The sequence below is a fragment of the Cydia splendana genome, chromosome 1 (assembly GCF_910591565.1).
Source record: "Cydia splendana chromosome 1, ilCydSple1.2, whole genome shotgun sequence".
NCBI lineage: Eukaryota > Metazoa > Arthropoda > Insecta > Lepidoptera > Tortricidae > Cydia > Cydia splendana.
The window spans coordinates 15396684-15409131 of NC_085960.1; the positions used below are offsets into that span (position 1 = coordinate 15396684).

The window sequence follows — 12448 nt, forward strand, 5'->3', positions numbered from 1 at the left end:
CGTCAGTTTTTGACACTTCTTGATTGAAGCGCGCGGCGGGTGGTCAAACTCCCGGTGTAACAACGTGGTGTCTTAATATATCCTGTGATAAACATTCCTAAATCCACAATGAAGGGTGACAAGAACGTAGACGTCCAGGCTCTTAAGGACATCGCCAACAAGCTCAGAATCGACAGCATAGTCGCCACAAATGCGTCAAAGTCCGGGTGAGTGTCTAACCTCATAGCGTCGATACATTGTTGACCCGCTATTTTGAAGGTCTAATGAAGGTTAAAAATGCGTGTATTACCAATTAGATTCGAATAGTTATGATACGGAGTCTACCTTGGTGGCTTTCGCAGCAATACTACTCAAATTTAACTGCTTGAGTACTCAAGTATTACATCGAAAATATTCATCAAATGGTGTCTGAAAGACTGGCCGGCGTTTTTAACGTGATGCAAATGAGTTGACAAGGTCAGAAGTACATTTGCCGGTGTTCCGGTGGACTTTCGACTGTCATATATGTTAGTAGTACTGTTTTATAAATGATGATTTTCTTTGGATTAGGTTTGCAATCGCGAGGTTAGGACCACGTGATTGATTTGTAGCCATGATCCAAGGCCGCCCGCTCTCTCATTTCATGTACTTACAGATAATACTTACTAAATACTTGCTGCACTCACTGTATCATTATAATAAGAGATATAAACACCTACATTTTTTTAGATAAACAGTGATTCTTTATAATCATTAAATAAGCTATTTGTGTGTCAATTTTATTCAGCTTGTACCTTAAAGCTTGAGGTTAAATTTAGATTTGAACTTATTTACTTGAAATTCATATTTGGTGAATTTGATTCATGTAGAAGTTGTAAAACTATTCCTTTATAAATTTCCACTCTAATATTTATTCTCATAGTCATATGCATATACACGGTGGCCAAAAAATAAGTGCATTCCCTTTTGGGATTATACCGAGCAACTTTTATTATGGGACCAACCCCGAAATCGCGATAAAAAAAATTACCCTCCAATAGAAAATGGACCAGCCAAAATGTATGAAACAGCCAAGTTTTTTTGGGATTTCGGGGTTGTTCCCATAGTAAAAGTTGCTCAGTATAATCCCAAAACCTCTACTAATCAATTTTATCAGCGGTCAGTACCTACATGACATTAGGTCTTTCGCAGAGATGTAGTTTGTATAGTTGTATGTTAAAATAGTTGAAGTTATGAATTCATAATGTAATAGAAAAATATTTTTTATATAATTCGACTAAGATAATATATACACGACCGACCACTCTAAAGGCATTTTAAGATAAATTAAATAAATGAGTATGAGTATGAATAAGAGTTTACATTTATGGCAAATGTCGACTCCATAGCTTGCTATTAGTCTTACCATGCGACAAAAACTCCGATGCCTGATGATATCTGATATTGTTAGTTTATGTAATTAAAGTTAGACCTAATTTAGGGTTCCGTACCCAAAGGGTAAAACGGGACCCTATTACTAAGACTTCGCTGTCCGTCCGTCCGTCCGTCCGTCCGTCCGTCCGTCCGTCTGTCACCAGGCTGTATCTCACGAACCGTGATAGCTAGACAGTTGAAATTTTCACAGATGATGTATTTCTGTTGCCGCTATAACAACAAATACTAAAAACAGAATAAAATAAAGATTTAAATGGGGCTCCCATACAACAAACGTGATTTTTGACCAAAGTTAAGCAACGTCGGGAGTGGTCAGTACTTGGATGGGTGACCGTTTTTTTTTTGCTTTTTTTTTTGTTTTTTTTTTTTTTTATATGGTACGGAACCCTTCGTGCGCGAGTCCGACTCGCACTTGCCCGATTTTTTGGGTGTTTTATGTCATGTGATAGATCTAGCGGCTAGAATCTGATTCTAGCCCATTGTATGTAGATCAGCTAAACACACCTAAAATAAGTTGCCAACTTGTCATAACCTTTACTTGTCATTGATGGAGGATTGTGATTGACCAGTGACCTGAGATATAAATAAACCAACACCTATTGATAATGGGAGATATCATCAAAGTCACATGTGATAGCAATTGGTTAATTAATTTTCACCACACCAGCGGGTAAAGGCTCTCTTGATTGTTCAAAAACCGGGCAAGTGGGAGTCGGACTCGCGCACGAAGGGTTCCGTACCATAATGCAAAAAAAAAAAACGAAAAAAAAAGCAAAAAAAACGGTCACCCATCCAAGTACTGACCACTCCCGACGTTGCTTAACTTTGGTCAAAAATCACGTTTGTTGTATGGGAGCCCCATTTAAATCTTTATTTTATTCTGTTTTTAGTATTTGTTGTTATAGCGGCAACAGAAATACATCATCTGTGAAAATTTCAACTGTCTAGCTATCACGGTTCGTGAGATACAGCCTGGTGACAGACGGACGGACGGACGGACGGACGGACGGACGGACGGACAGCGAAGTCTTAGTAATAGGGTCCCGTTTTACCCTTTGGGTACGGAACCCTAAAAACTGAGGAGAAAGTTGCATTTTATCCACATGTGGGGCACATTTTATCCACAAGTAATCTGATGCAATTTTTGAGTTGTTTCCTTATGTTGGCTGGTAGAATTGACTTTTAAATGATAATAATACCAAAATGTGGCAATCAAGCATGCTGCTCACCAGATAAAGTAAGTGGCCTCCAAAGTACCTACCTATATGGCCTTGAAAATGAAGGAATGTAAAATATGTATTTACAAAGGTTCTCTGTGCTGACAAGCCCACACAGCTGCACAGTGCATATTTGGAAACCTGAGCATTAGGGAATTAATTATCTTAACAAAAACTGCTGATATTAGAGCTACCAAGTAGTTCACATAACATAGTTATTTTAATTAATTACATAAGTTAACTGCATGAAGATAATGATTATACTGTAAACCGAGTCAGTAACACTATTACATTACCTACTCAATTGTGGTCCAATCTGTTTCTGTTTTAGGTCGTTCAATTTTTAACTTTATGGACAGAAAAATGTAGGTTCATTATCAAATTTCAAAGATTATCAGTCAACTGAATCATGCATATTCCTTTATCTTTTGAGTGACCAACTTTTGTTTTGATTATTTCTAGTATAAAGTTATATAATAATGATTTAGATAGTGAAAATCACTTATTTTAACTTTTATTCGTATTATCTTGTCATGAATTAATCTGTCGCACAACCATTTGTTATAGACCATAATTTCGATAAAATTAGCTTATACGGCAACCTCCTAAATGAACAGGGTATAGGGATAGTTTAGGAATTGCGTCCTTCAAAAGGCTGTTTAAAGAGTTATTGTTTGACAATACTGCAATGAAATCGCTAGTACCCACTAGGACAGCGTGCAGTGATAATCGCACTGCAACAATCAATTCAAAATAATTAGATACTAGAACCTTTAGCTTTCCATACTAAAATTACTTAGTCATCGCGTGTCTTGTCTACCGCGCCTGTCTCCTAACTTTGTTAGTTAATTATCTATTTAATGAATATTTATGGACGTAAGTACCTAATTATTATGGATAGCACCTTATATTACGTAAATGCGACATTCGCATCTAGGTAAGTTTACATACGTTTCTAATTAGTAATTACTAATTGGTGACATTGCTATATACCCATATAGCAATGTCACACGATTTAATAATAAAAAGTCTAATTTTAAGTTAGACATCGGGCTCTGACTACCTCTCCTTAAAAAATCGTCTCTGAGGGGCTACCGCGAAAACCGAAATTCGCAAATTGCGGGGATCTTTCTCTTTTACTTCAATGTAGGCGTAATTAGAGTGACAGAGAAAAATGCCCGCAATTTGCGAACTTCGATTTTCGCGGTTATAGCCCTGACCGCCAAAGATGTATGACGCGCGCGGCTACAGCCCAATATCAACCTTCATGCATTCCGACAAGGTTCACCATGACGCCGCACGCAATAGCCGTGGCGTTCGAAGGGTTAAGGGCAAACAATAGGTAATCTCCATCACCTACTGCCGTTCCGGTTTAATAATGAAAGTACACTTGGTCTTGTAATAAATAAATCGGAACAAAATAATTATACGATTTGTTTTAGTAGAGTAACCTAATTGTACTAGGTGTGCCTCGATATTATCGTCCATTGTAGTAAATTTAATTTACATACACTTGAAAGTGTTGAGTAAATTAACATAGGAACCTATTAACAGACATTAATCTTGGGGAGCTGGGATGTCGCCTGCAGCAGAGGGGTCTCGACCCCCGCTCCGGGTCGTTCCTAGCGCAGAGGTTGTTCGAGTAGGTAGTTAGTAGGCTTAGTATAGGTTAGTTTAGGTTTAGTTTTACTTATAGTTCTTTAGGCTTAGTATAGGTTAGTTTAGGTTTAGTTTTACTTATAGTTCTTTATAGTATAGGCTTGTAAGTATTATAAATTGTAACTTATCTGAAAGACATTGAATAAATTAATAAAACACGAATTAACAGACCACATCCAGAAGAACATTTTTGTGTTATTATTTGTGCTAATAAACATTTCTTATTCTTATTCTAACAATTCTAGATCTCATCTAAATTATTGTTTCATTGCAGACATCCGACATCATGCGCTTCAATGGCAGAAATCATGTCGGTCCTGTTCTTCCACACCATGCGCTACAAGATCTCCGCGCCCAGGGACCCCTCCGCCGACCGCTTCATTCTTTCCAAGGTATTTTGGAAAACATTTACTACACTTGGTGGCGACCTTACCGGGCTTACTCGGGAAGCGAGGCACAAAATTGAGACGCTAAAGGTGCATCCATACCGCAGTTAACTTGTGCAGAAACACTGTGCAACAGTAGGTAAGTTAACTAATGTTGACGTCTTGCTCCACAAAATTTAACTGCGGTGTGGGTGCACCTTAAAAAAGCTGGTCAATGCTTACTTAACTGAGGTAATGTCTCATCAATATTAATCGCTCGTGTGGGTACCTATTCATGCCAGACCATAGTTGTAAATTAATTTAACATAATTATACGGACAAGTCTGAAATCATGATTGTTGGTTGATTTTATTTGGATTTATTATCGTTTGCATTATAATAGGCGAGTGCAAATTACTAATTTAACCTTAACACGCCATTGTCTGGCATATTTGATAACACGAATACTCATATAAATTGTGTTTATATGAAAGCACACCTTCAAGCTAATACAGTAAAATATAAAATTGCTTTTCAGTTTGTACAATAGCGTTGCATTAGACCAATTACTTTATTTCTTTTGCGATTAGTTTTCTAAACCATTACTGAATTTCATGATAATTCACAATGCTTAGAAATGAAGAAAAAGTTGAAAAATGCACCCGCTCATTGTTATTTCGCTTGCAGACGTGTCTGTTTGATACTATATAATAGTTATATGTTTTACAAGGGGGCAAAGTTGTTGTGCTCGTGCCGCTCGTGCTAATATTGATACCCGAGCAAGCGAAAGATTCCAAAAAATGGAATCTTGAGCGTTGCGAGGGTTTCAAAGCACGAGGGTTAAACAAAATTTGCCCCCAAGTGAAACACTAAATTTTTCACCACACCAACCCGAAGCAAATATTAAATGTATAATATCAAACCAAATCAAATCCAAATGAATGTTATTAAATATTTATCATCCAAAATCATCATTTAAAAGTCAATTCTACCAGCAAACGTAAGAAAACAACTCAAAATTTGTATTTGATTACTTTGCCTCACATGTGAATTACTGATAGCAAAGTGCTTTGCTATCAGTTTTTGAAGTGCAAAGTAAGCCTTTCCGAGCTGGTGTGGTGAACAATTATTTTAATATGGGGTAGCACATCGTTATGGATCATCCATAAATTACGTCACACGAATTTCAAGATTTTTTTCATCGTTCGTTTCAATCGATAACAGACTGCATAATTTATTACTCAAATAAGTATCACAGCATTACAGTAAAACCAAGCCACTCTGAAACTACAAAATTATAATAGACAATTCATTACCCAGGGTCACGCCGCTCCCATCCTATATGCCGCGTGGGCTGAGGCCGGCCTCTTCCCCGTGGAGGACCTCAAGAACCTCCGCAAGATCGACAACGACCTCGAGGGCCACCCCACGCCGCGCCTGAACTTCGTGGATGTGGGCACCGGCTCGCTCGGCCAGGGGCTGGCCGTGGCCGCCGGCATGGCCTACGTGGGGAAGTACTTCGACCAGGCTCCCTACAGGTATGTGTCGATTAGTTAAAGAACCTTCGCAAGATCGACAACGACCTCGAGGGCCACCCCACGCCGCGCCTGATCTTCGTGGATGTGGGTACTGGCTCGCTAGGCCAGGGTCTGGTTGTGGCCGCCGGCATGGCCTACGTGGGGAAGTACTTCGACCAGGCTCCCTACAGGTATGTGTCGATTAGTTAAAGAACCTCCGCAAGATCGACAACGACCTCGAGGGCCACCCCACGCCGCGGCTGAACTTCGTGGATGTGGGCACCGGCTCGCTCGGCCAGGGGCTGGCCGTGGCCGCCGGCATGGCCTACGTGGGGAAGTACTTCGACCAGGCTCCCTACAGGTATGTGTCGATTAGTTAAAGAACCTTCGCAAGATCGACAACGACGTCGAAGGCCACCCCACGCCGCGCCTGATCTTCGTGGATGTGGGTACTGGCTCGCTAGGCCAGGGTCTGGCTGTGGCCGCCGGCATGGCCTACGTGGGGAAGTACTTCGACCAGGCTCCCTACAGGTATGTGTCCATTAGTTAAAGAACCTTCGCAAGATCGACAACGACCTCGAGGGCCACCCCACGCCGCGCCTGAACTTCGTGGATGTGGGTACCGGCTCGCTCGGCCAGGGGCTGGCCGTGGCCGCCGGCATGGCCTACGTGGGGAAGTACTTCGACCAGGCTCCCTACAGGTATGTTTCATAAAGTCTCTTCCCTTAAGAGATAAAAAAAAAAGAAATCGATTCTTCTTCTTATAAGTGTTTCACTCCTTAATTTATATTTATTAATCTGTTTGTCCTGTACCTTCGCGTTAGTCAACGTGTACCTACGTAGCTATTTGTACTTTTTGATTATGATGAATTCAATTTGTGATTAGTGTGTAGTAGAATGTAGGTAATCATGTGAATTTCTCATTATCTTCTGAACAAGGAAACCCAATGAGAACATTTGAAAGCTTGAGTCCCACGACTCCCAGGGCCGCGATAGCTGGTCAGCAATGACTGTCAAAATTCAATTCTATATTCGAAACACGTCACACGTCAATATTAGTTTCAGTAGTTAATTGGTAAGTTACCAAGAAGGCACTTTCTTTACTCTGTACAGTGGTGCGCATAGATTGCGTATTACAATCAGTGGGTGCCAGAGTATGTCGTGTGTCGTACTCATGCGCTCGCCGTCGGGCGTCGTGGCCAGTAGCACTCGAACAACCATTTCCTATCGCTACACATTTCTATTAAATATTCTGTTGCAAAGGCTTATCTAGCTTATCTATGAAGTGTGTGTGAATATATTTTATTCACCAACTCTTCTTAAAAGTATAATAAACAAATGGTAGGTCTAACCATTCCTATTACATTAAAAGTCTCTACTGAATTACCGACCTAACTTTACCTACGATAATATTCAGCGAATATTTTTGTATATTTATACTGTAATGGAAGTTTCATACATATAAAATATATACAAATTTGTCATTACTTCATTAGGGTGTACTGCCTGGTGGGAGATGGCGAAGCCGCCGAGGGCAGCATCTGGGAGTCACTGCACTTCGCCAGCCACTACAAGCTAGACAACCTGGTGGTCATCTTCGACGTCAACCGACTCGGCCAGTCGGAACCCACCTCGCTACAGCATCACGTGAGTTTGCAACACTATCGTAAGGAAATTCAGACAGGGGATTTACAACCTTATCGTAAGAAAATGTAGACATATAGCATATGGGAGTTGCTGCACTTCGCGACTTTCGCGAGCCACTACAAGCTACTATTTGATTGAAAAATGTAAGAGATTAATAGAAAAATCCTAATGTGACTACTGCTATTTTTAAGTCACAATGACCTGTTTGTTAGAGATAATAATTATATAATACTTGACATATATTAATATTTGTGACGCTTTGGCTTGTTAGCTGTAAGTAACAAATGTATTTAAATAAACAATAAACAATACTAGACAATCTGGGGCCCGTTTCACAAAAGTTTGTAACTTGTACAACAAGCACAAGTTAATAAAAGGTATTGAAGTGAATTTTTACTGCAATTTTTCAAGAATCATGCCCCTGATCGTCTAATCTTCAACCGACTTGATCAGTTGGAACCCATCAAAACACAGAGCCAATTTTCTGGTCCAATCAAAATGATAGTTTACATATATTTGACGCGATATGAGACTCCAATAGTTATTTGCACAGTAAGAAAGCGGCAACTAGTCACAATTTCACCAGTTATCGTAGACATGCTGTGCTATAGATATTTATTATGAATGTATGCACCACTACAATGCAGCGGTTCACATATGTTGTGTATTGCAATCAAGTGGTGCAAGAGCAAGCCGTGCGTCGTACTCACGCGCCCGCCGTCGGGCGACGTGGTCAGTAGCGTTCGGACAGTTCACAAACCAATATATTTTATGAGAAATCCAGATACCCTTTGAATGTAGAATTGCTGAACGTCTGTTCCGTTTCGTTTACGTAGTTTCTAATATATAGGGCTTATTGTCACACCTTTCCGATTTAGATATGAATGTTACAGGAAAAGTGAAGTAATATAGAGTTAGACCAAGAAAAGTCTGCAACGCTTTTGATAGCACAAGCAGTGTAAGTGTTATTATTCACGTCACACTTCTATGAAATTATGACGTATAAATAACACTTACACTGCGTATGCTATCAAAATCACTGCAGTATTTTCTTAGTCTAACTCTATTTGAATACGCGAATTCAGAAGGGTTTGAAGCTCTGAAGGTAATAGTAACTTTCTATTGTATTGGGGGTATCTGGAAAACTCATTATGTATCTATTGTCTTTCAAAGTGTTTAGATCAGTTCAACAATATTTTTATCTTCACTCAATCGTTCTGGCAGTAATCTCGAATCCCACTACGAATAAAGTACTTTCTCTGACTAGGTGGAAGTATACGACGCTCGCCTGAAATCCTTCGGCTTCCACTCGCTGGTGGTCGACGGGCATGACGTCACCGAGCTGGTGAAGGCCTTCGACGAGGCCGCGACCGTCTCCGGCAAGCCCACGGCACTCGTCGCCAAGACCTTCAAGGGCAAGGGCTTCCCTGGCATCGAGGATCTGGAGAACTGGCATGGAAAGGCTCTCGGCGCTGATGGCGAGAAGGTTATCAAGGTTAGCTTATTTAATACTCTTTTCATTATTAAATAATGTTTATTTATTAACAGATTTGTTCCGTGCCCGAAACTGTACAAAAAACTGAAGAAGGTACTCACATTAAGCAAGTTCCTCAAAATCATCAAGGTTTGCTATTTAAAAACTGACGATAGTTTATGTCAGCAGATTTTCCCCAAAATAGTACACAACATGGTTCTAAGGGTTCCATCTGTACAATATCTTTGTCCAATGTGTATTGCGTCTCACATTTTGCTTAATGAGAGAGTGAGACGCAATGACATTGGACAGATGGAATACCACCCTAAGGAATGAGGAGTGATGATTGTTGTGTATAAATTACATACCTACTGCACTACATTAATTATACCGCAGTGTACACAGATTGTCCATTGCAACTAAGTAGTGCTAGATTGAACCGTGCGTCGTACTCACGCGTCCGCCGTCGGGCGAAGTGGTCAGTAGCGTTCGGACACTAAAAACAATTGCAGCAACAATCGTTTTGTTCAGCCCGATGCCGAAACCAATGTTTAACAAGTTTCTTTTTACCCTACAGCACCTGCAGTCGCAGATCAAGAACAACACAATCTCGCTGAAGCCCAAGCCGCCGCTAGCGGAGGCGCCTCGCGTGCACATCGGCGACATCACGCTGTCGTCCCCGCCCGCGTACAAGCAGGGCGAGCAGGTCGCCACCCGCCTCGCTTATGGTACCGCGCTCAAGAAGATCGCCGACACCAACCTGAGGTTAGTCGCTCATACATGCACGCATGACTGCTGGGTGTAAGTCTCCCTTTTCTGATGAACTTTTGAATTTATCACTACACCTTATAAAACAAAATCCCCCGCCGCGTTTGTATGTTCGCGATAAACTCAAAAACTACTGAACTGATTTGCATGCGGTTTTCACCTTTCAATACCTAGAGTGATTTTTTAGGAAGGTTTAGGTGTATAATTTGTTAACCCGCGGGAAGCCGGGGACGGGTCGCTAGTTTGTTTAAAAATTAACCTTTTATGTATTTACTTTAGGTTTTGAGTCCTCACGGGAATGTAATATTTATTGGTTATTAATTGTTTCAGAGTAATCGCTCTAGATGGTGACACTAAGAACTCTACCTTCAGTGACAAACTGCGCAACGCCTACCCTGATAGGTAAGTTTTTTCCCTCGTCGTTACTTAGAAAATTGTATACATTAATATATGGATAAAAAAATTGACAGCGTGCATGAACTGTAGCCAATGAAGCCCCCTGTTCAATGGTGAAGTGTAAAAGTCTACTTAAAATTTCCCATCCAGGCCAAAAGGTGGCAAATGCTTCATCGTGTGATGTCCAAGTAAAGAATTATATTTTATAAAGTCTAATTAAAATGTTCGTAGCAATTAAGTACCTAGTGTGATGCTGCATGTTAACATTGTTAACTTCATTTCAGTGTAAAATTACAAACCCTTTTAAATGTTCAGATACATCGAGTGCTTCATCGCGGAACAGAACCTGGTGGGCGTGGCCACCGGCGCCGCCTGCCGCGACCGCACCGTCGCGTTCGTCTCCACCTTCGCTGCCTTCTTCTCCAGGACCTTCGACCAGGTCTGTTTACAAATTATAGTTCTGTGTGAACTAACGATATCCAGTACATAATCACATTGACCTAACACAAATGTACCTATCAGCATTAGTACCTATCCTCTATTAACCCTTTCCCAGGCCGCACCAATCTACAAGGTCTTCCCAAAAAATCCAAATATATTCTAATTAATCAGCTATGATGATTCGTTTGAAGACAAGTTACATTTCCCGAAAGTTAAATCTAATTTGCACTTTAAATCGGATCGCTAAGGTTCAAATTATATTGGCGCGTATGTGGTCGATAAATCATACTATGCCTGGAAAAGGGTTAAGTGAGCTTCAACCATCGCCAAATTCATCCAATTCGAAATCACAAAGAAACCACGGCCGGGATAGACTCTGGTAATAAGAAAACGAATTGAAACAGAAATGCCCGCCAGTCGCTGTAAAACGGGCGTCCTAGTTATATCATCATGGGCAGGCTACAGTACAATTCACGAAGGTATTCCTACTGTTCCCTGCCATTACAAGCCAAATTGTATTGTTTCCATAGCAAAGATAGTATTAGTAAGTTTAGTAAATGTTCCAGATCCGCATGGGCGCCATCAGCCAGAGCAACATCAACCTGGCGGGCTCGCACTGCGGCGTCAGCATCGGCGAGGACGGGCCCTCGCAGATGGGGCTCGAGGACCTGGCGCTGTTCCGCGCCGTGCCCACCGCCACCGTCTTCTACCCCTCGTGAGTACATGATAAACATGATTCACTACAATCATATTGGAGAGTCCAGTCCTTCAAATATGAGGTCAAAGATTTTGGGCTGTACAGCGCTATGCCGACGTCTGCCTGTTCAACCCTTTGTAAGTGGCAGGATATGTTGTGTTCATTGTGTAAGCTGACCTTGTCAACAGCTGTGCTATACGTAGCACTCAATTTTCGCCGTGTTCCACCTTTCCCATATCCAAAGATTCCCGTAAACATCATCATTTTATTCCTTTTGTAAAGCTTTCATATGTGCCCCTACATGTTGTTGAAGAAGTAAAAACTCGGCAGCAGATGAACTTAAAAATGTACTGACAAATCTATATCTATTGATGGTATTCCACCTGTGTAATGTGAATTTTGTCTCACATTTTGCTTAATGAGAGAGTGAGATGCAATGACATTTCAAATATCGCGTGCTTCAACTGCCATTTGACTGTGTAGAATACGATTCATTTAGCCCTTATACTTGAAATCTCCCATATAATTCTAAACTGCACTACATTATTTATATTGCAGTGTACACAAATTGTCCATTGCAACTAAGTGGTGCTAGAGTAAACCGTGCGTCGTACTCACGCGTCCGCCGTCGGGCGACGTGGTCAGTAGCGCTCGAACAACCTTTCCAAGATGTTGTAAAAGTTGCCAATAATCTGAACAACTTTCTTTATCTTTCAAGAAATTTCCCAGATATGCGAGTTCCAACTGTGGACATTTTCCGCAGCTAACTAAAACTTAGTCACTGATTCTTTCAGCAAATTAAAATTAACTTTATATTTACCTTTTAAACCCCAAGATTATCAGAACACGGCAAT

The 12448-nt window shown here is 40.8% G+C and overlaps 1 protein-coding gene across 4 annotated transcripts in view; it reads left to right on the plus strand.

The window, feature by feature from the left end:
- LOC134795361 (transketolase-like protein 2) overlaps nt 1–12448 on the plus strand; it is a 16038-nt gene continuing 3590 nt past the window's right edge. Inside the window, exons 1-9 of one of the 4 annotated variants that reach the window (XM_063767215.1) lie at nt 1–206; nt 4564–4681; nt 5975–6192; nt 7668–7818; nt 9086–9313; nt 9870–10057; nt 10391–10462; nt 10772–10895; nt 11464–11612. In XM_063767215.1, coding sequence (XP_063623285.1) covers nt 109–206; nt 4564–4681; nt 5975–6192; nt 7668–7818; nt 9086–9313; nt 9870–10057; nt 10391–10462; nt 10772–10895; nt 11464–11612 — 1346 coding nt within the window. In that variant the 5' untranslated portion in view covers nt 1–108. The other 3 variants (XM_063767207.1, XM_063767201.1, XM_063767193.1) reach the window with 3 other exon arrangements.